Source organism: Garra rufa, chromosome 25 (assembly GCF_049309525.1).
Source record: "Garra rufa chromosome 25, GarRuf1.0, whole genome shotgun sequence".
In the NCBI taxonomy this organism is placed as follows: domain Eukaryota; kingdom Metazoa; phylum Chordata; class Actinopteri; order Cypriniformes; family Cyprinidae; genus Garra; species Garra rufa.
The window spans coordinates 31588294-31613702 of NC_133385.1; the positions used below are offsets into that span (position 1 = coordinate 31588294).

General features: G+C 37.9%; 1 protein-coding gene across 1 annotated transcript in view; it reads right to left on the minus strand.

Moving 5' to 3' along the window:
• Positions 1-25409, minus strand: part of abcc8 (ATP-binding cassette, sub-family C (CFTR/MRP), member 8) — a 106055-nt gene that overhangs the window by 49653 nt on the left and 30993 nt on the right. The window contains exons 9-13 of the mRNA XM_073831668.1: positions 20023-20168; positions 13621-13726; positions 10472-10588; positions 10288-10360; positions 4101-4206 (exon numbers count right to left, since the gene is read on the minus strand). Coding sequence (XP_073687769.1) covers positions 4101-4206; positions 10288-10360; positions 10472-10588; positions 13621-13726; positions 20023-20168 — 548 coding nt within the window. The remainder of the gene's footprint in view (positions 1-4100; positions 4207-10287; positions 10361-10471; positions 10589-13620; positions 13727-20022; positions 20169-25409) is intronic.

Sequence of the window (25409 nt, forward strand, 5' to 3'; positions counted from 1 at the left end):
ACTGTTTTCTTTTCAATTTTCTTTTCATTTTTTTTCCTGAGAATTTTTTTTTCTTACATTCCCTCTCAATTCTGACTTTTTCCTCAGAATTCGGAGTTTTTATCTTGCAATTTTGACTTTTTTTCCTTTTTAATTCTAACTTTGTTTTTCAGAATTCTGACTTTATATCTTGCAATTTAGACTTTTTTTCTCTTGATTCTAACTTTTCCCCCCAGAAATCTAGTTTATATTTTGCAATTCTGACTTTTTCCCCCAGAATTCTGAGTTTGTATCTAGCAATTCTGACTTTTTTTCACAGAATTTTGAGTTTATATCTCGCAATTCTGACCTTTTTCTCAGAATTCGGAGTTTTTATCTTGCAATTCTGACTTTTTTCCTTTTTAATTCTAACTTTGTTTTTCAGAATTCTAGAGTTTATATCTAGCAATTCTGACTTATTTCACAGAATTTTGAGTTTATATCTCGCAATTCTGACCGTTTTCTCAGAATTCCGAATTTATATCTTACAATACAGACTTTTTTCCCCTCAACAATCTGAGTGTTTATCTCACAATTTTTGTTAATTGAAATAAAAATAAGTAAATAAATAAAACAGTAAAATAAAATAAACAAATAAGTAGAAAAATGAATATATAAATATTAGATAAAGAACTTCAAAACTGGAATAAAATGATTTACAATTACTAAAATAAAAATAAATGAAAGCTAAACAGAAATACAAATAAGTAAATCTTAACTAAAATGACAAATCCATTATAAATCTGACCTCAGATCTTTCTGCAGCTTATTTTTAATAAATGCTGTTTTTGTCTGGCCTAGCGACAAAGTTCTAAGTTCTGTAAGAGTTTGTTTTCATAGGACATTGAACAATGTCAAAATAAAGGAAATCTGATTCCTCATGATGACTCCAATAAATCCCATGTCCAAACTCTGGTGTTTTTCCCACCAAAATCAATGTGGATTCTTTGTGGGTCAACCGAGGACTCACAAAATTGGGAATCAATACCAGTGACAGGCCAATTACACCTTTATAGGGTCCCACTGTGTTTTTCACAAGCCTGGAACTGAACAGCCACATTAGCTCAGATTGTCTTTTTAATATTAACAGAAGCTGGTAACACGATAAGCAACTTTCTATCACCTGGAGACTGATCATAATAGTGTTATATAAGCTCATAAAACAGCCTTACTTAACTGAGAATTTTCTTTACATAATAGTAACTCTGAGAATTACCAATCCCTAGAACATCCACAGCCTCATTAAAGCAAATTTAAGCTCTTTATGAAAGGCATTATTTGTTTCAGTGTATTCTCTGCACACAGCGCTCTTATTGAAAGAGCTCTCGTGGACAAATGGGATTCAATCCTGTCAACACACCAATCACTTCAGACAGGCCTGAGTATGAAATTAGGGTGACCACTTCTGCCATCGATTAGAGCTTTTCAATTAACTGCAAATTCCCATATTTCATCCCTTTCGCCACAACCCTGTATTCAACCAGGAAGGACATGGGAGGAGGAAATAAACATTTGAAGAGTGATAATTATCTTATGACACATGCTGTCATTCAGCGCTTCAATGGGATGTGGACGCATCTATAATTTTGTCATTTAACACAACATTTATTTGCATAAAAGCATTTTCTCAAGAAAAGGTGTTTCCAAATCAGTTTTTTGAAGTGTCTGCACAGAATTTACAGTTAAAGTTAAAATATTTTTTTTTTAGCGGTAAGATAATTAGCATTTCCATCAGCTACATCGGTAAACATTTTGATCTACTAAACCTTTTTTTTTTTTTTACAGAAAAATGGTAATCTGGCTATTGTTCATGGAAGCCCGTTTCCACCACCGAATAAAAAATAAAACAAGGTAATTCTGACTTTTTTTCCTCACAACTCTGACTTCCTTGTCATTTTGACCTTTTCCCTCTCAATTCTGACTTTCTTTCTCGCAAAAACTTTTTTCTTGAAACATTTCGCAGTTCTGACTTTTGTCTTCCCAATTCTGACTTTCTTCCTCTCAATTCTGACTTTTTTTCTGAGAAATGGGAGTCTCTATCTTACAGTTATGACTTTCTTGCAATTCTGACTTTTTCCTTTCAATTCTGACTTTTTTTTTTCCAGAAATGGGTTTATATCTCACAATTCTGACTTTCTTTCTCCCAATTCTGAGAAAAAAGTCAGTTTGTAATTTACAATTCTGACTTTCTTTCTCGGAATTCTGACTTTCTTTCTGAGAAATGGGAGTTTATATCCCACAAATCTGACTTTCTTTTTTGTAATTCTGACTGAATTTTTGTTTTTCTCAGAATTTTGACTTTCTTTCTGACTATTTTTCTTTAAATTCGGACTTTCTTTCTCGCAATTCTGACTTTTTCTTACAAGTGCAAGATTATATCCCAGGATTCTGACTTTCTTTTTTTTAAATTTGACTTTTTTCTTGCACTTCTGACCTTTTCTTATCAGAATTATGTTTACATCTCCCATTTCTGACTATAACATGCAGCTATGCAACTTCCAAATTGTGAGAAAAAAAGTCAGAATTGTGAGATAGTTGTTAGCTAAATTATTGTTTATATTACTTTTAAATTATTGTTTACATTAAAATAAGTTTATATTTCACAATTCTGACTTTATTCTTCTCAATTCAGCTTTTTCCCACTCAGAATTTGGGAGTTAATATCTCACAATTCGGACTTTCTTTCTTGCAATTCTGACTTTTTTCTTAGAATTCTGACTTCTTTTAATTTTCAATTCTGATCTTTTCCCTCTGAATTCTGGCTTTTTCTCTCAGAATTTCAACTTTATCTCATAGTTCTGACTCAATTTTGACTTTCTGCATCTCAATTCTGACTTTCCTTCTCGCAATTCTGACTCTTTTCCAGACAAAAACAATTTTATATCTCACAAATCTGACTTTCTTTTTTGTAATTCTGACTTTTCCCGTAATTCTGACTTTTCCCCTTTCAATTTTGAATCTATTTCCATCAGTTTAGTTTTTTCCCCCAGAATTGAGAGTTCATAATTCTGACTTTCTCTCTTGCAATTCTGACTTTTTTTCTTTCAATTCTGACTTTCTTCCTCTCAATTCTGACTTTTTTCTTTAAAAAATTCTAAACCTTTCACTTTCAATTCTGACTTTATTCCTCTCAATTCAGCTTTTTTCCTATGAATTAAGAGTTTGTATCTCACTTTTTTTCTCAATTCTGACATTTTTTCCTCTTAATTCTGACTCATCAAGGAAAAAAGTCTCATCACCTATTCTGACTTATTTCTCAATTTACTTTCTCGCAATTCTTGCTTTTTTCCTTAAAAAGTTCTGAACTTTTCCCTTTCAACTCTGACTTCATTCCTCTTACTTCAGCTGTTTTTTCCCCTTTAGAAGTGGGAGTTTATATCTCGCAATTTTGACTTTCTTCCTCGCAATTATTTTTTCCACTCAATTCAGATTTTTCCTCAGAACTTCATATCTGACAATTCTGACTTTTTTCTTGGAATTCTGACCTTTTCTCATCAGAATTGTGTGTTTACATCTCCCAATTCTGAATTTATAGCATGCAACCAAGCAAATTCTTCCAAAATGTAAGAGAAAAAAAGTCAGAATTATGAGATTGTTGATAGCAAAATTATTGTCAAGGCTCATTCACACAAAAAGCGATAAGTATTATGATAACTATAATAGCGTCCACACCAACGGACTATAACATTCAGTTTTTTATAAGCAAACGTCACTGTTTTTTTCATCCACCATTTTAAATGATTGAGCTCTCTAAAGCGAAGTGGATTCGGATTGGTCCAGATTGTCAAATAGTTGTATCTTGAATAAATATTGTCCCATCCTAACAATATATAATATAAATTCCAATTTTAAAAAATTGACTCTTATGACTGGTTTTGTGGTCCAGGGTCACACACTGTTGTAGTGTGGACTTCCCTATTCTCATAGAATTAGACTGATTATTATAATTTCCAATTAAAGCTATCATCTTTGGTATGAGCAGGCTTTTTGTCTCCAACACTATAAACTGCTCCAGAAGTTATGCTGAACTCAATGTTGCATGGCCATCAAAAAAAAAAAAAAAAAAAAAATCTGCATCTCACCTGTTCCATATAACAGTGCCAGAGATCTTTTGCATCTCGCCCAGCGCAGCCAACAACAACGATGATTTTCCACAACCCACCTGGCCCACTATCATAGTTAACTGGCCTGCAGAGAGAACAAAGCAAGAATCAAGATAAATGGGTTTTGTGGAGCAACAAAACACAACTGTACATACAAATAATACTTCACTGAAAATAAAAATTCATTTTTTTCTACAGACAAAATTATTATTTGGATTTGGAATATACAGGTGCATCTCAACAAATTAGAATGTCATTGAAAAGTTCATTTATTTCAGTGCTCAAATTGTGAAACTCGTGTATTAAATAAATTTAGTGCACACAGGCTGAAGTAGTTTAAGTCTTTTAATTGTGATGATTTGGCTCACATTTAACAAAAACCCACCAATTCACTGTCTCAACAAATTAAAATATGGTGACATGCCAATCAGTTAATCAACTCAAAACACCTGCAAAGGTTTCCTGAGCCTTCAAAATGGTCTCTCAGTTTGGTTCTCTAGGCTACACAATCATGAGGAAGACTGCTGATCTGACAGTTGTCCAGACACTCTCATTGACACCCTTCACAAGAAGGGTAAGCCACAAACATTCATTGCCAAAAAAGCTGGCTGTTCACAGAGTGCTGTATCCAAGCATGTTAACAGAAAGTTGAGTGGAAGGAAAAAGTATGGAAGAAAAAGATGTACAACTAACCGAGAGAACCGCAACCGAGAGAAGCTTGTCAAGCAAAATCGATTCAAGAATTTAAGTGAACTTCACAAGGAATGGACTGAGACTGGGGTCAAGGTAGTCTCAGCCTCAGACGTCACGCCCACGGAACGTTGGCTAAACGTCTGATGCATATGGTACACTTAACTGGAAACACTTCAGGAATGTCGAAGTCGTCATCTGATTAGTTGAATTTGATCGGATTTCCGGTAGACGCGAGTGTCCGGTTTATTTTCGGTCCGCCGGGAAACAAAGCGCCGACTGATTTACTCGTGTGTTTTGCTAAGAGGGGCTTATGCAGACGCCATTGTTGTTATACACTTTTGCAATGTTCGCGAACAAATTACTGACCTACTGCTTGTTCTCCCTCTTCTTATTTAACTTTCAATGCTGATTATTTCAGTGACTGACTTGTTGCACGCCAGTCAGTTGTTGTGGGGACATTTCCACGGCCCGAAACGTGACGCTGAACGAAAATGAACTGTGATTGGTTGTTTGACATGTCGGTCAAACGGCCTTATGGGCGGGACTTGGCCAATGAAAGCTCCCATGAATTCCAGACCTTCAACCGTCAGTCTAAAGGTCTGGCTATTGGAGACTAGGGTCAAGGCATCAAGAGCCACCACATAGAGACGTGTTAAGGAATTTGGGTACAGTTGTCGCATTCCTCTTGTTAAGCCACTCCTGAACCACAGACAACATCAGAGACGTCTTCCCTGGGCTAAGAAGAAATTAACTGTTGCCCAGTGGTCCTCTTTTCAGATGAGAGCAAGTTTTGTATTTCATTTGAAAACCAAGGTCCTAGAGTCTGGAGAAAGGGTGGAGAAGCCCAAGTTGCTTGAAGTCCAGTGTTAAGTTTCCACAGTCTGTGATGATTTGGGGTGCAATGTCATCTGCTAGTGTTGGTCCGCTGTGTTTTTTTAAAAACCAAAGTCGCTGCACCCATTTACCAAGAAATTTTAGAGCACTTTAGGCTTCCTTTTGCTGACCAGCTTTTTAAATATGCTGATTTCATTTCCCAGCAGGATTTGGCACCTGGCCACACTGCCAAAAGCACCAAAAGTTGGTTGGCCATGGTGTTAGTGTGCTTGACTGGCCAGCAAACTCACCAGACCTGAACCTCATGGAGAATTTATGGTCAAGAGGAAAATGAGAAAGGAGGCCAAAAAATGCAGATGAGCTGAAGGCCACTGCCAAAGAAACCTGGGCTTCCATACCAGCAGTGCCACAGACTGATCACCTCCATGTCATGCAGAATTGAGGCAGTAATTAAAGCAAAAGGAGCCCCTACCAAGTATTGAGTTCATATACAGTAAATCAACATACTTTCCAGAAGGCCAACAATTCACTAAAAATGTTTTGTTTATTGGTCTTATGAAGTATTTTGTTTGTAAGTAATTTGTTGAGATAACAATCGGTGGGTTTTTGTTAAATGTGAGCCAAATCATCACAATTAAAAGAACCAAAGACTTAAAGGAACACTCCACTTTTTTTGGAAATGGGCTCATTCTCCAACTCCCCGCTGAGTTAATAAGTTGAGTTTTACTGTTTTGAAATCCATTCAGCCGTTCTCCTGTTCTGGCGATATCACTTTTAGCATAGCTTAGCATAGATCATTGAATCCTATTAGACCAATAGCATCGCGTTCAAAAATGACCAACGAGTTTCCATATTTGTTGTATTTAAAACTTGACTCTTCTGTAGTTATATCGTGTACTAAGACCGGTGGAAATGCAAAGCTTCAATTTTCTAGGCTGATAAGATTAGGAACTACACTCCCATTCCGGTGTAATAGTCAAGGAAGTTTGCTGCCGTAATAAGGCTGAAGCAGGAGCAGTAATACCACGCAGTGTAACGTATCTGGTCTTCCCTGTCATCATGAACTCTTGCACCACACTTCATGGACTACAATCCCCATAAGCCACTGCACCAATCACTGCACACATCTGTTCCTCATTTCCCACTGATCTGATTGCTGCAAACACCTGTTTCACATTTACTGACTGCATTTAAGCCACTCTCACACACAGCCACCTTGCGAAGTCTAATTGTTCCAATGGTCATTATTCTAAGCGTGTTTCTCTGGATTGGATTGCCTGTGTATGACTCTGGACTGTGTACCCCGTTTTTGATTCCTGCTGCCTGCCATTTGCGACCACTGCTTGATTATTGAACTGTTTCCCGGATTACCTACGTTGTTCCTGTTTCCTGGCGTTTACTCCTGCTTGTTGACTATTCTAATAAAGCCTTGCAAATGGATCCGCACGTCTCTGACTCCTCCTTGTGACAGAAGACTTCGCCACACCCGGATCCAGCGGCTTTATTCAACCACCAGCATCACAACATGGACCCAGTCGACCAACTTCTGCTCCTCCGACAGGAAGATCTTCCCATTGAGGATTATTTACTACAGTTTCGTAGGTTATCACTTCAAGTACCTTTGTATGATGAAGTATGGCTGAGGGACTTATTCCGCTTTGGACTCAATGAACCCATTAAATCGCTGTTGCCTGGAGGGGAATTTAAGTGTTCGGTGGAGGACTTTATGAATTATGCGTTGGTGTTATGCGGCTCTCCGCTTACTGTGAGAGCTCTAGAAGAGCCACAGCACAAGAGGTCTGCTAGCCCAGAACCACAGCAGCCACACTTTACCACGGGGTGGAAAAGGCTAATTTCTAGCGTGGAGGACCCACCGCTGCTGTCGGTTCGAGCAGCTGGTCTCCCAACCAGCCCTCCAGTGACTGCGCCGCCAGAGCGCCCTCCAGTGACTGCGCCGCCAGAGCGCCCTCCAGTGACTGCGCCGCCAGAGCGCCCTCCAGTGACCACTCGCTCAGAGCCTGCTCTTCCAGAGTCTCCGCTGGAGACGCCCAGCCCTCCTGAATCTCCGCTGGGGTCGTCCAGTTCTCCAGAGCCCGCTCCTCAAGAGCGTCGTCCAGAGCCCGCTTCACAAGAGCGTCGTCCAGAGCCCGCTTCACAAGAGCTCCGCTCCACTCCGCTGGTTCAGCCCTGCCTTCCAGACACTCCGCTGGTTCCGCCCAGCCTTCCAGACACTCCGCTGGTTCAGCCCTGCCTTCCAGAGACTCCGCTGGTTCCGCCCAGTCTTCCAGAGACTCCGCTGGTTCTGCCAAGCCTTCCAGAGACTCCGCTGGTTCCGCCCAGCCTTCCAGAGACTCCGCTGGTTCCGCCCAGCCTTCCAGAGACTCCGCTGGTTCTGCCCAGCCTTCCAGAGACTCCGCTGGTTCAGCCCAGCCTTCCAGAGACTCCGCTGGTTCAGCCCTGCCTTCCAGAGACTCCGCTGGTTCCGCCCAGCCTTCCAGAGACTCCGCTGGTTCAGCCCTGCATTCCAGAGCCTCCGCTGGTTCCGCCCAGCTTTCCAGAGACTCCGCTGGTTACATCCAGTCGTCCTGAGATTCCTGTCTGCCCGGTTCTGGTCACGGAGCTCAAGCATGGACTGTTCCCACCCACCCTCCCTGCTGCTCCAGTCCTGCCACCTCTGTCTCCTGATAGTCCCTCTACTCACCCCCATCCCACCTTCGTGGCAGAGGACTTGCCGTGGGACTGCCAGTCGCCATCGGTGTCCAGACTGAAGGACCCATCACCTCCAGTCTCAGAGTCCTGGACTCCACCTCGGTCCTCCGACCCTGCGGCTCCACCCCGGCTCTGTGCTCCCTCGTCTCCGTTGTCGGCCGTCGGCCCAACAGCTCCTCCGGGCTCCATCGTCTCTCCGGCTCCGCCCCGGTCAGTCGTCACCCCACCTTCGCCTCTGGACTCTACTCCTCCGGCTGCGCCTCGTCACTCCGTCCTGCCGGCTCTGTGGACCTCCTCCCTCCCGTGGGCACAGCCTCGATCCTCTGTCACTCCGGCTCCGCTGCGTACCTCCGGACCTCCATCTCCGCCGGGGTCGCCAGAGCCTTGGGTTCCGCCTTGGCCCTCCGGATCCTCTGTGTCGCCCAGGACCATCGACTCTCCGGTTCCGCCTCGGGCTCCACCGGCTCTACCTCCGTCGGTCGGCCCCATGCAGGAGCCAACCCTTCCTCCTCCATGGCTTCTCCCTCCGTCGGCTCCGCCTCATTTCGTGGTTCCAGTACCACTACATGGACCTGGCCCTCCATCCCTCCCCCTGTTCCGCCTCCGCTCCACCACCCTCAAGATGGTTAAGGTGGTTAGAGCGTCTGGAAGCCGCTCCTTGCGGAGGGGCTATGTAACGTATCTGGTCTTCCCTGTCATCATGAACTCTTGCACCACACTTCATGGACTACAATCCCCATAAGCCACTGCACCAATCACTGCACACATCTGTTCCTCATTTCCCACTGATCTGATTGCTGCAAACACCTGTTTCACATTTACTGACTGCATTTAAGCCACTCTCACACACAGCCACCTTGCGAAGTCTAATTGTTCCAATGGTCATTATTCTAAGCGTGTTTCTCTGGATTGGATTGCCTGTGTATGACTCTGGACTGTGTACCCCGTTTTTGATTCCTGCTGCCTGCCATTTGCGACCACTGCTTGATTATTGAACTGTTTCCCGGATTACCTACGTTGTTCCTGTTTCCTGGCGTTTACTCCTGCTTGTTGACTATTCTAATAAAGCCTTGCAAATGGATCCGCACGTCTCTGACTCCTCCTTGTGACACGCAGCACATGTGCAAATGCTAAACTAGCTGGGAACTCATTTCTGATAATACTCCGCCTGCTTCGGCCTTATTACGGCAGCAAACTTCCTTGACTATTACGCCGGAATGGGAGTGAAGTTCCTAATCTTATCAGCCTAGAAACTCGCAGCTTTGCATTTCCACCGGTCTTAGTACACAATATAACTACAGAAGAGTCAAGTTTTAAATAGGACAAATATCGAAACTCGTTGGTCATTTTTGAACGCGATGCTATTGGTCGAATAGGATTCAATGATCTATGCTAAGCTATGCTAAAAGTGAAATCGCCAGAACAGGAGAACGACTGAATGGATTTCAAAACGGTAAAACTCAACTTATTAACTCGGGGGGAGTTGGAGAATGAGCCTATTTCCAAAAAAAGTGGAGTGTTCCTTTAAACTACTTCAGTCTGTGTGCAATGAATTTATTTAATACACAAGTTTTACAATTTGAGTTGAATTACTGAAATAAATGAACTTTTCCACAACATTGTAATTTATTGAGATGCAGCCATATGTGCTACTATTATGATGCTTCATGTCCTTTTGGTGCTTGACAACATAAGTAACCACATAGTTTTTTATGGGAAAGAGCAGCCTGCACTATCTTCAAAACATCTCCTATTTAGTTCTACCCAAAAGGAAGTCATATGAGTTTGGAATATCATGAGATTTTTAAATTATGTGTAAACTATATGTTTTAAATTAGTATAGAAAGGATCAGGAAATACCACAAGCCAGATTTAAAGCAACATGAGTGGCACCACCATTATCTGTAGATGTATGTTTGACAGGACTTACCAAAAGGAATCTTAATATTCACATTGGACAATGTTGGGGTTCCATCAGTCCAGCTGAAATATCCATTTGTGATCTGGGATGGACATAAAAGAGGCTGAGAGTTATTTTAATGGTCGATGGGCTTTCACACAGCTCAGTTTCTTGTTTACTGCCTGAGTATGGAAATAACCTGCATTAGTCTCACCTTGATGCAGATATCTTCATCCTCCACAGCCAACGGCTCGTCCTCCTGATCGCTCTGAAGGACAAAGCTGTTCCAGTCCTCTCTGACCGGCCGCTTACGGTTCACCACCTTCAGAGGCTTTATCAGAGGTGAGAAAAGCAACATATCTGATCTAGCTCAGCGTTAACGGGCTGTTTCAACAGTGCTAACCTCTCCATGTCGACCAGTACTGTGATATTACAAATGTAAATAATGTATAGTCACAGTCATGGATATAAATATCTGCCTTTTTCATCACAACACAATATGGCAGGTAATATGGCTGGGTTACTGAAAGTGTGGCAGCATAAGCCTTAAAGCCTATTCATATTAACAAAATTGACTTTTAATGAAACTAATGCATTTCTGTGAGCCTGTTTATACATGAATATGTATCCCCAGCTTATTGTTTTTTCCTGGCGAGCAGATAAAGTTCAGACAAGAGATCTATCCATCTATGTGTCAGTCTATCTATTTTTATTTCAATTAACAAAAATGTTTTAGATTCTCTTATTTTTTATTTATTTGAGCACATTTTAATTAATGCATTTATTAAATATATACATTATTTATTTAATTATTTGTATTATTCACATTAAGAATTACATTTCAGACAACAGGAACATTTATTTATTTATTAATTCATTAATTTACTCATTTATATTTATTTTATTTATTCTTTTATATATATTTATTTATATAAATAATTATATTTATTAATTATATTTATTCTTTTATATTTATTTATTTATTTATTTATATAAATAATTAGATTTATTAATTTTATTTATTCTTTTATATTTATTTAAAAAATAAACAATCTCAGACAAAAGAACACATTTTAATTAATGTATTTATTAAACAAATGCATTATTTATTGAATTATTTGTATTATTCACATTAAGAATTACATTTCAGACAACAGGAAAATTCATTCATTCATTCATTCATTCATTCATTCAGATCATGAATGAAACAAATTTAAAGGTCACAATTAATTATTGTATTTATGGAATAAATAATTTGATTATTTAATAAATTGTGTTTAATCTATTTATTAAAAATTTTGTAAAGGTCACATTTCCATTCATTCATTTTCATTATGAAATAAATACATAATTTTCATTAACAAAATAAAATAAAATAATTTATTATCTTTTTATTTAAATAATGTAATTATTTATTTGTTTGATTCTTTATTTGTTTTAAGTGTATTTATTCAGTTATTAATTTATTATGTAATTAATCATTCAATTAATAATGAATAATTTACTTAATTCATTTTGAATAATTAATTATCTATTTATTATATAATTGTTTTTAAAGGTCACATTTCCATTCATTCATTTTTGTTATGGAATAAATACATAATTTCCATTAACAAAATAAAATAAAATAAAATAAAATAAATTAAAATTGTAACACTTTACAATAAAGTTCATTATTTAACTACTTTAGTTCATAAATGTTAAATTTAATATTAAAACATTTATTTATCTTTTTATTTAAATAATGTACTTGATTATTTATTTGTTTGATTGTTTATTTGTTTTACATTATTTTATTCACATCAGTTGCAGACACAAAAATATATTTTTTTAATTTACAAATGTACTGAATGAATTAAAATAATTTATTTATTATGAAATTAATTATTTAATTAACAATAAATAATGTACTTGATTGATTTAGAATAATAATTTATCTATTTATTATACACATTTTTTCAAAGTCACATTTCCATTTATTCATTTTTATTATAGAATAAATACATAATTGTCATTAATAAAACAAAAAATTAAATTAAATTAAATTAAATAAAAATTGTAACACTTTACAATAAAGTTCATTATTTAACTACTTTAGTTCATAAATGTTAAATTTAATATTAAAACATTTATTTATCTTTTTATTTAAATAATGTACTTGATTATTTATTTGTTTGATTGTTTATTTGTTTTACATTTCTTTATTCACATCAGTTGCAGACACAAAAATACTTTTTTAATTTACAAATGTATTAAATGAATAAAAAATATTTATTTATTATGAAATTAATTGTTTAATTAACAATAAATAATGTACTTGATTAATTTAGAATAATAATTTATCTATTTATTATACACATTTTTTCAAAGTCACATTTCCATTTATTAATTTTTATTATAGAATAAATACATAATTGTCATTAATAAAACAAAAAATTAAATTAAATTAAATTAAATAAAAATTGTAACACTTTACAATAAAGTTCATTATTTAACTACTTTAGTTCATAAATGTTAAATTTAATATTAAAACATTTATTTATCTTTTTATTTAAATAATGTACTTGATTATTTATTTGTTTGATTGTTTATTTGTTTTACATTATTTTATTCACATCAGTTGCAGACACAAAAATATATTTTTTTAATTTACAAATGTACTGAATGAATTAAAATAATTTATTTATTATGAAATTGATTATTTAATTAACAATAAATAATGTACTTGATTGATTTAGAATAATAATTTATCTATTTATTATACACATTTTTTCAAAGTCACATTTCCATTTATTCATTTTTATTATAGAATAAATACATAATTGTCATTAATAAAACAAAAAATTAAATTAAATTAAATAAAAATTGTAACACTTTACAATAAAGTTCATTATTTAACTACTTTAGTTCATAAATGTTAAATTTAATATTAAAACATTTATTTATCTTTTTATTTAAATAATGTACTTGATTATTTATTTGTTTGATTGTTTATTTGTTTTACATTTCTTTATTCACATCAGTTGCAGACACAAAAATACTTTTTTTAATTTACAAATGTATTAAATGAATAAAAAATATTTATTTATTATGAAATTAATTGTTTAATTAACAATAAATAATGTACTTGATTAATTTAGAATAATAATTTATCTATTTATTATACACATTTTTTCAAAGTCACATTTCCATTTATTAATTTTTATTATAGAATAAATACATAATTGTCATTAATAAAAAAAAAATATATATATATATATATATAAAATATATATAAAATAAAGTAAAACAAATTAAATTTCATCTGCCATTTCTTCCATTCTTGATGTGAATAGGTATTTATGGTGAACTGACTTGACTTACCAGAGCCTGATACTTGTGATTGGTTGAATTGGGCAGGACAGTCGCTCTGGGCTCCTGTTCATCTCCAATCTCATCACAGGAGAAAAACTCGCTGAGCTTCTGGACACTGGCCAAAGGAAAACACAGTATGTCATGCCATATTCAATCACTACAACTGGACTTTCTACTTATACGCCAATTATTTGCTCAAACATCAAGAAATAACTCCAGTTTGGTGACACTCTGAGACCCGTCTTAGACATAAAACAAGACTTAAGTACATTGAATTATGCTACCAACACAGTATAGCTCTTATTGACTGAAAAGGAAAACATTCTTTATGAGAAAATCTGCTCGCCATTCAATTCCAGTCAGAAATACAACAACGGCCCACCATGCAGGAAATAAATCCAGAGAAAAACAGGACTAGACGAATTTTATTCTCTAGTCTGCAAATAGATGATGTTGTAAAGTCACTGGAAACAGCTGATGCTATCACGAAAAATGTTGATCACCAGAGGCCAGTCAATTTCCTTCTGGTGCCATGTCATATATTGCGAGCGGTGGCACATGTGGCGTGTTTTGCAGGCAGGTGTGATCTATGACTAGCTTGTACACTATAAATACAGCCTTCGCTCTCTGAAATGTGTTCCACATGGTTGGGTTGATGAGACTGAACCCGAGGCACACAGGCAGATACATTTCTTTCTTCAAAGGAGAGTCTATCAGCAATAAGAAGTGAAGAAGCGCACGGCTGATCTGACGTGATTTATCACACATTGACATGAGAAACACATGGGGACGCTTCATTATACCCCTGGGTGGTTAATTAAAAGCTGTAAATCCTGAACCCTCTTTGTTGGCTGTAAATCACTATCAGATGCAAAACACTGCACACACATTAAGCTGTAAATTGGTGCAGCACAAATAGTCTGGGTTATAAACAAGGATAATTAATTTTTTCACACTAAGGACAACTGAGGGACTCATATGCAACTATAACGGAAGCTTCAAACACTCACTGATGCTCCAGAAGGAGGCACAATTCATTAAGAGCTTTTGAATTTGAAGATCAGGGTAAATTTAACCTATTTTGTCTTCTGGGGAACATGTAAGTATCTTCTGTAGCTTCTGAAGGGCAGTACTGAATGAAAAGAAATATGATATTTATGCAAAGTTAGAAAAATGTACACATCTTCATTCTGTTTCAAAAGTTTTCACCCCCTGGCTTTTAATGCATTGTTTTTCCTTCTGAAGCATCAGTGAGCGTTTGAACCTTCTGTAATAGTTGCATATGAGTCCCTCAGTTGTCCTCAGTGTGAAAATATGGATCTCAAACTCATACAGTCATTGTTGGAAATGGTTCAAATACACAAGAATGCAGAAAAACCAAATAATTTGTGGGACCTGAAGGATTTTTCTGAAGAACAGCGGGACTCATGAATAACTATCACTAAACAAAAATAAACCACAGCTGTGGATCACTGAGGTAACAACACAGTATTAGGAATCAAATGTATGTAAACTTTTGAACGGGGTCGTATTTTATGTATTCAACTATTATTTTCTCTTGTGGACTATATGTGAACTCCTTTTATGTAAAATATCTTATTCAGGTCAGTACTAAATAAAAAAACAAAATGCATTTTATATGATCTCTCTTATTTTGGTCAAATAATTAACATTTTGCAGATTCTACAACTTTTGACCTAAACTTTATATGTACAGTCCAGCCCGAAATTATTCATACCCCTGGCAAATTCTGGCTTAAAGTTACTTTTATTCAACCAGCAAGTTTTTTTTGACCGTAAATTACACAGGCTTCTCCCAAAAGATAATAAGAAGATAGAGGCATCATTGTGGAAAAAAAATTCTAGGCTTTTATTTACATTTGAACAAAAAGTGGCATGTCCAAAATTATTCATACCCTTTGCAAACTGTCACAGTCTATGAGAAAATCCAAAGTTCTATACCATTCCAAATAGTCCATGCTGTTCTACACTATCCTGATTACCCTGATTCATTGGGAACAGCTGTTTTAATCAACTCAACAGGTGAAAAACAGAAGCTCTCTGCTGTTGGTTTGTGGACAGTCATGGCTAAGACAAAGGAGCTCACTGAGGACCTGCGGCTGCGCATTGTGGCTGCTCACAAGTCAGGAAAGGGCTATAAGACCATATCTAAATGTTTTGAAGTTCCAGTGGCTACAGTGCAAAGTATTATTAAAAAATACAAGACGTTCCACACTGTGAAAAATCTCAGAGGACGTGGTCAGAAGCCAAAAGTGACACCTGTGCTGGCCAGGAGGATAGTGAGAGAGGATCCAAGGATCCAATGAATCTGGGCTCTGCTGGTGGCAACATCTCAAGGCAGACAGTCCAACAGACACTGAACACCGCTGGGTTCCACGGACACAGACCAAGGAGGACACCACTTCTCCAGATAAGGCACACAAAAGCCAGCTTGGCCTTTGCAAATTCTCATGTGGACAAAGAAGAAGACTTCAGGTCTTTTGTTTTATGGTCAGATGAAACAAAAATTGAATTGTTTGGCTACAATGATGTAGCCTTCATTTGGTGTAAAAAAGGAGAAGCCTTCAACCCTAAGAAACACCATCCCCACTGTCAAACATGGTGGTGGGAACCTAATGTTTTGGGGGTGTTTTTCAGCCGGTGGACCAGGGAACCTAATCACAGTAAACGGCACCATGAAAAAGGAGCAATACATCAAAATCCTCAACAACAACATCAGGCAGTCTGCAGAGAAACTTGGCCTTGGGCACCAGTGGACATTTCAGCATGACAACGACCCAAGACACACAGCAAAAGTGGTGAAGAAATGGTTAGCAGACGAAAACATTAATGTTTTGCAGTGGCCCAGCCAGAGTCCTGACTTAAATCCAATTGAGAATCTGTGGAGGAAGCTAAAGATCAGGGTGATGGCAAGGAGACCCTCCAACCTGAAAGAGTTGGAGCTCATCGCTAAAGATGAATGGGCAAAAATACCAGTGGAGACATGCAAAAACTGGTCAGCAATTATAGGAAGCGTCTGATTGCTGTAATAGCCAATAAAGGCTTTTCTATTGATTATTGAGAAGAGTGTGAATAATTTTGCACATGCCAATTTTTGTTCAAAGGTAAATAAAAGATGAGTAATAATTTTGTTCCACAATGATGCCTCTTGTACATCGTCTTATTATCTTCTGGGAGACGTCTGTGTCATTTCTAAAAAAAAAAAAAAAAAAAAACTTGCTGGTTGAATAAAAGTGTCACAAGGAGTCAGACTGAGACGTGCGGATCCATTAGCAAGGCTTTATTGAGAAGTGTCGACAGGCAGGAGTAAACGCCAGAAAACAGGAACAACGTAGGTAATCCGGGAAACAGTTCAATACTCAAGCAGTGGTCGCAATGGCAGGCAGCAGGAATCAATAACGGGGTACACAGTCCAGGGTCATACACAGGAAATCCAACACAGAAATAAACGCTCAGAATTACGACCATACGGAACAATAAGACTTCGCAGAGTGGCTGTGTGTGTGAGAAGCTTAAATGCAGTCAGTGTGATGAGGTGCAGCTGTGAGCGGTAATCAGTAAAGTGAGAGCAGGTGAATGCAGTGATTAGTGCAGTGGCTTGTGGGGAATGAAGTCCATGAAGTGTGGTGCAAGAGTTCATGATGACAGGATAGACCAGATACGTGACAGAGCCCCTCCCCAAGGAGCGGCTTCCAGACGCTCTAACCACCTAATACAACCTGGAGGGTGGTGGAGCGGAGGCGGAACAGGGGGAGGGATGGAGGGCCAGGTCCATGTAGGGGTACTGGAACCACGAACTGAGGCGGAGCCGACGGAGGGAGAAGCCATGGTGGAGGAAGGGTTGGCTCCTGCCTGGGGCCGACCGACGGAGGTGGAGCCGGTGGAGCCCGAGGCGAAACTGGAGAGTCGATGGTCCTGGACGACACAGAGGATCCGGAGGACCAAGGCGGAACCCAAGGCTCTGGCGACCCCGGCGGAGATGGAGGTCCGGAGGTACGCAGCGGAGCCGGAGTGACAGAGGATCGAGGCTGTGCCCACGGGAGGGAGGAGGTCCACAGAGCCGGCAGGACGGAGTGACGAGGCGCAGCCAGAGGAGTAGAGTCCAGAGGCGAAGGTGGGGCGGCGACTGACCGGGGTGGAGCCGGAGAGACGATGGAGCCCGGAGGAGCTGGTGGGCCAACGGCCGACAACGGAGACGAGGGAGCACAGAGCCGGGGTGGAGCCGCAGAGTCGGAGGGCCGAGGTGGAGTCCAGGACTCTGAGACTGGAGGTGATGGTGAGGGATCCTTCAGTCTGGACACCGATGGAGACTGGCAGTCCCACGGCAAGTCCTCTGCACCGAAGGTGGGATGTGGGTGAGCAGAGGGACTGTCAGGAGACAGAGGTGGCGGGACTGGAGCAGCAGGGAGGGTGGGTGGGAAGAACCCACACAGTCCATGCATGGCCTCCGTGACCAGAACCGGGCAGACAGGAATCTCAGGACGACTGGATGGAACCAGCGGAGGCTCTGGAAGACTGGGCTGAACCAGCGGAGGGTCTGGAAGGCTGGGCGGAACCAGCGGAGGCTCTAGAAGGCTGGGCGGAACCAGCGGAGGCTCTGGAAGGCCGGGCGGGACCAGCGGAGACTCTGGAAGGCCGGGCAGAACCAGCGGAGACTCTGGAAGGCCGAGCGGAACCAGTGGAGACTCTGGAAGGCCGGGCGGAACCAGCGGAGGCTCTGGAAGGCCGGGCGGGACCAGCGGAGGCTCTGGAAGGCCGGGCGGGACCAGCGGAGGCTCTGGAAGGCCGGGCGGGACCAGCGGAGGCTCCGGAAGGCCGGGCGGGACCAGCGGAGATTCTGGAAGGCCGGGCTGAACCAGCGGAGGCTCTGGAAGGCTGGGCTGAACCAGCGGAGGCTCTGGAAGGCTGGGCTGAACCAGCGGAGGCTCTGGAAGGCTGGGCTGAACCAGCGGAGGCTCTGGGAAGGCAGCCATCTTGCAAACAGGCTCTGGAAGGGCGGCCATCTTGCGAACAGACTCTAGAAGGGAGGTCATCTTGTGAAAAGACTCTAGAAGGGCATCCATCTTGTGAACAGGCTCTGGGTTGGCAGCCATCTTGCTTGCAGACTCTGGCATGGCAGCCATCTTGCTTGCAGACTCTGGCATGGCAGCCATCTTGCTTGCAGACTCTGGCGTGGCAGCCATCTTGCTTGCAGACTCTGGCGTGGCAGCCATCTTGCTTGCAGACTCTGGCGTGGCAGCCATCTTGCTTGCAGACTCTGGCGTGGCAGCCATCTTGCTTGCAGACTCTGGCGTGGCAGCCATCTTGCTTGCAGACTCTGGCGTGGCAGCCATTTTGTGCTGTGGCTCTACCTCACCCACCGTAAACGGAGAGCCACACAACAAAAGAGCCAGATCCATGTAGTAATGCAGAGTCCAGTCAGGTTCAAAATTTGGCATGTGGGAAGCCAATGGCTCTGAGAGTCCTCCACGAAAAAAAATCATGAGGCACGTCTCATCCATCGACGACAGATTTGCCAATTCAATGAAGTCCATAACAAAATCCTCGATTGTCCGCTCACCCTGCTTGAGCAGCATGATCTGTACCATTGGATTCATGCTGGAACCGGATGACACCATAAAGCCGCTGGATCCTTGTGTGTGGCGAAGTCTTCTGTCACAAGGAGTCAGACTGAGACGTGCGGATCCATTAGCAAGGCTTTATTGAGAAGTGTCGACAGGCAGGAGTAAACGCCAGAAAACAGGAACAACGTAGGTAATCCGGGAAACAGTTCAATACTCAAGCAGTGGTCGCAATGGCAGGCAGCAGGAATCAATAACGGGGTACACAGTCCAGGGTCATACACAGGAAATCCAACACAGAAATAAACGCTCAGAATTACGACCATACGGAACAATAAGACTTCGCAGAGTGGCTGTGTGTGTGAGAAGCTTAAATGCAGTCAGTGTGATGAGGTGCAGCTGTGAGCGGTAATCAGTAAAGTGAGAGCAGGTGAATGCAGTGATTAGTGCAGTGGCTTGTGGGGAATGAAGTCCATGAAGTGTGGTGCAAGAGTTCATGATGACAGGATAGACCAGATACGTGACAAAAAGTAACTTTAAGTCAGAATTTGCCAGGGGTATGAATAATTTCAGGCTTCACTGTTTGTGTGAAATCTGAGAGCTTTCGGACCGTTTCTGACACATCTAGAAAGTTAGTAAGGACATAATTAAAATAGTCCATGTAATGTGACATTAGTGGCTCAAGCGTAATTTTAATTAACAAAGGTCTTACGGTTTTGGAATGACATGAGGGTGAGTAATTAATGACAGAATTTTAGATTTTTGTGTGAACTAAGCCTTTAATATTTCATTTTATGTATGTTATCCAGTATCAGTGGTCTGCAACTGACCTGACCAAAGCTTTGACGGTGGAGCGGACGACGCTGGATAGCAGGAAGAGAGGAGTGACCAGGATGTGGAAGAGGGAGAGAGAAGCAAAGGCCACAGCTGGAGACAGATCTGCATCATCTGACAGATGAACGTGAGCCACGAACGTCTGAAACAAACACATGTGATCATTTTAACTGCTTTCATTCAAGAACAGATATCAAACTATTTTTTTTTATACTTACAACGAGGACTGCTGCGATGGGAATAGCTGTGTTCATAAATACTGTGAAGACAAGGAAAAATATATTTTATTTGCAAAAAGCCTTCATCTATCCATGTGTCCATGTGCTGTCACTTTAATATAATAGGATCTAGTAATTTCCCAGTAGAATATACAGCGTTACATATATGTCCACTATGTAGTCAAGACATATTGAGATGTAGTAGAGCTCCTCTGGCATTCCTCCAGTGTCCGGGTGAGCAAGCGATTTCATTACAGTCTGTATATGAACAGTGACAATGATCTACCAGTGTTATAAGCCAAGGCTCATGGCTCAGCAGACATCCGTAAGCATGATATATTTTGCCGCTATCCCGAATCCAAGTCTCAAAGGACTTTCTACATGCAGAGAAGAACTTGTCTAACTCTAACAGCTCTGATAGCAGATTTCACTGCTAAAATCAATGCTATTCTATAAACTAATTTCCTTTGAGGCACAAATCAAGTTTTAAATGTTGTATGTTGAAATGCAACATACAAAATATTGAGAAGTCATGAACCCTCAAGGTAAGACTTTTTAGTTTTGAAACTATTTTCACTCAGAAATTGCTGACCAATTTCGCAAATAATTCACAAAGAAATGGGAAGTAATACTGAATTAAATGTGAAATACTGAGGTTAAAAAAAAACTCAAATATTGTTTATTGTAAAACATACTCCAATCTTTGTTTTATCTACAAATTTTATTATTATCTTGGTTTTTTATTTTTAGATTTTTTAGATTTTATTTTCAGAAAATGTATTTAATATTTTATTTTATCTACAAATTTTATTATTATCTTGATTTTTTATTTTTAGATTTTTTAGATTTTATTTTCATAAAAAGTATTTAATATTTTATTTAATCTACAAATTTTATTATTATCTTGATTTTTTATTTTTAGATTTTTTAGATTTTATTTTTATAAAATGTATTTAATATTTTATTTTTTTATTATTTAATTTAAAGTTTAAGTAATTTTGTATACATATATGTACATGCATACATATAGATTGATAGATAGAACGATAGATAGCATGTTAGAACAATAGATAGAAAGACAGAACGATAGAATGATAATTAGACAGATAATACGATGGAATGATGATAGAACGATAGCTAGAACAACAGATAGATAAAATGATAGACAGAATGATAGAATGCTGATAGAATGATAGATAGAACAACAGATAGATAGAAAGACGGATAGAATGATAGATAGAGAGAATGATAGAATGACAGAATGATGATAGAACGATAGATAGAACAACAGATAGATAAAATGATAGATAGAATGATAGAACAACAGATAGATAGAATGTAGATAGATAGATAGATAGATAGATAGATAGATAGATAGATAGATAGATAGATAGATAGATAGATAGATAGATAGATAGATAGATAGATAGATAGATAGATAGATAGATAGATAGATAGATAGAATGAATGATGATAGAACGATAAATAGAACAACAGATAGAATGATAGATAGAATGATAGAATGATGATAGAATAATAGATAGAACAGATAGATAGAATGATAGATAGAGATAGATAGATAGATAGATAGATAGATAGATAGATAGATAGATAGATAGATAGATAGATAGATAGATAGATAGATAGATAGATAGATAGATAGATAGATAGATAGATAGAAAGATGATAGAACAATAGATAGAACAACAGATAGATAAAATGATAGATAGAATGATAGAACAACAGATAGATAGAATGTAGATAGATAGATAGATAGATAGATAGATAGATAGATAGATAGATAGATAGATAGATAGATAGATAGATAGATAGATAGATAGATAGATAGATAGATAGATAGAATGAATGATGATAGAACGATAAATAGAACAACAGATAGAATGATAGATAGAATGATAGAATGATGATAGAATAATAGATAGAACAGATAGATAGAATGATAGATAGAATGATAGATAGATAGATAGATAGATAGATAGATAGATAGATAGATAGATAGATAGATAGATAGATAGATAGATAGATAGATAGATAGATAGATAGATAGAGAGATGATAGAACAATAGATAGAACAACAGATAGATAGAATGATAGATAGAGAGAGATAGATAGATAGATAGATAGATAGATAGATAGATAGATAGATAGATAGATAGATAGATAGATAGATAGATAGATAGAATGATGATAGAACGATAAATAGAACAACAGATAGATAGAATGATAGATAGAATGATAGAATGATGATAGAATAATAGATAGAACAGATAGATAGAATGATAGATAGAGAGAATGATAGATAGATAGATAGATAGATAGATAGATAGATAGATAGATAGATAGATAGATAGATAGATAGATAGATAGATAGATAGATAGAATGATGATAGAACGATAAATAGAACAACAGATAGATAGAATGATAGATAGAGAGATGGATAGACAGACAGACAGACAGACAGACAGACAGACAGACAGACAGACAGACAGACAGACAGACAGACAGATAGATAGATAGATAGATAGATAGATAGATAGATAGATAGATAGATAGATAGATAGATAGATAGATAGATAGATAGATAGATAGATAGATAGATAGATAGATAGATAGAATGATAGATAGATAGATAGATAGATAGACAGACAGACAGACAGACAGACAGACAGACAGACAGACAGACAGACAGACAGACAGATAGATAGATAGATAGATATATAGATAGATAGATAGATAGATAGATAGATAGATAGATAGATAGATAGATAGATAGATAGAATGATAGAACAATAGATAGAACAACAGATAGATAGAATGATAGATAGAATGATAGATAGAGAGAATGATAGATAGAGAGAATGATAGATAGATAGATAGATAGATAGATAGATAGATAGATAGATAGATAGATAGATAGATAGATAGATAGATAGATAGATAGATAGAATGATGATAGAACGATAAATAGAACAACAGATACATAAAATGATAGATAGAATGATAGAATGATGATAGAATAATAGATAGAACAGATAGATAGAATGATAGATAGATAGATAGACAGACAGACAGACAGACAGACAGACAGACAGACAAACAGATAGATACACAGACAGATAGACAGACAGACAGACAGACAGACAGACAGACAGACAGACAGACAGACAGACAGACAGACAGATAGATAGATAGATAGATAGATGATAGAACAATAGATAGAACAATAGATAGAACAACAGATAGATAAAATGATAGATAGATAGAATGATCGATAGAACAGATAGAATGATAGATAGATAGAATGATAGATAGATAGAATGATGATAGAACAATAGATAGAACAACAGACAGATAAAATGATAGATAGAATGATAGAATGATGATAGAACAATAGATAGAACAACAGACAGATAAAATGATAGATAGAATGATAGATAGAATGATAGAGTGATAATTAGAGCAACAGATAAAACCATGGAATGTTAGAACGATAAAATGATAGATAAATAGAATGATAGAATGATAATTAGAGCTAAAGATAAAATGATAGAATGATTGATCGATAGATAGAATGAGAATCACTATAGAACAATAGATAGAACAACAAATAGATAGATACTAATTCAATAAGTAAATCAATCAATCTATACATGTGTGTGTGTGTGTATGCATGTATGTTTGGGCCAGCAGGGATAAAATCCTTTTTTCTAAGCTAGAAAACCCTGTTTCTAGCTTTCAAACCATAGTGGAAAGTGCAATTCCATTAATGCACTTGCTCTTGTGAACAGCTTGAGTTGGAAATGCCACAGCTGAGTGAATTCTACGTTCAGCAGTGTAAGAAACTTCAAACAAAACCGCACACTCAAGAAGTTGCTGAAGGATGCTGTATCTGCAGAACTGGTTTGTCAGCTGGCTGCTGACATTATTGAGCGAGTAAATGCCTCAATCTTGTTAATTAATGACCTAAGTTGGTCAAAAGTAAATCAGCAAATATCTGTTTAGACTACTGCTATTAAGTAATTGCTGATAAGTAAATGCTATTGGCAGCTAATCATTTATTACACTAAGGAATGGATCTGAGAGCTTCTTGCTATCGTTTTCACACATTCACACCTTCATGTTTCATTAAATGAGGGCAAACGAGACATGACTGCGTTCATAACTCATGAATGTCTGTTCAGATTTTAATTAGCACCCTGTGGACCAGCTTAAAGCCCTACAATCCCTCCAATCCTTTATAGCTGATAACTACAAATCTCAGAGGTATTTTACACCGATAACACACGATGACAAGCAAACACATTCCTGCCCCGGCCTTATTTGATTCAGAGCTGCCTACTATTTTTTGAGATGCTTCGGATTCAGTTGAACATGTGTTTGACCCAATTCTATCCAGAATCCACTGGCTTTCACTTCAGCACTCCGACAGCTGAAAGCACTTATAAATACACTTGTTCAAAACTAGATGATTTTTTATGTTTTTGAAAAAAGTATCTTATGTTTAGCAGGGCTGCTTTCATTTGATCAAAAATACAGTAAGAACTGTAAAATTGTGACATATTTTTACAGTGTTAAATAATTGTTTTCTATCTGAATATATTTTAAAATGAAATTTATTCCTGTGATCAAAGCTGAAATTTTAGCATCATTACTACAGTCTTCAGCTTTTACGATCCTTCAGAAATTATTATAATATTCTGATTTGAAGATAGATAGATAGATAGATAGATAGATAGATAGATAGATAGATAGATAGATAGATAGATAAAATGATAGAACAATAGATAAACAATAGACAATGATAGAATGACAGAATGATAGCGATAGATAGATAGAATCATAGATAGAACGACAGATAGATAGAATGACCGAACAACAGATAGAACAATAGATAGAACGACAGAATGATAAAACGATAGATAGAATGATAGATAGAACAATAGATAGATAGATAGATAGATAGATAGATAGATAGATAGATATAGAACAATAGAACGATAGATAGAACGAGAGCGATAGATTGATAGAATGATAGAATGATAGATAGAATAACAGAACAATAGCTAGAGCAAAAGAACGATAGAACAATAGATAAACAATAGACAATGATAGAATGATAGATAGAACGATAGAGCGATATATA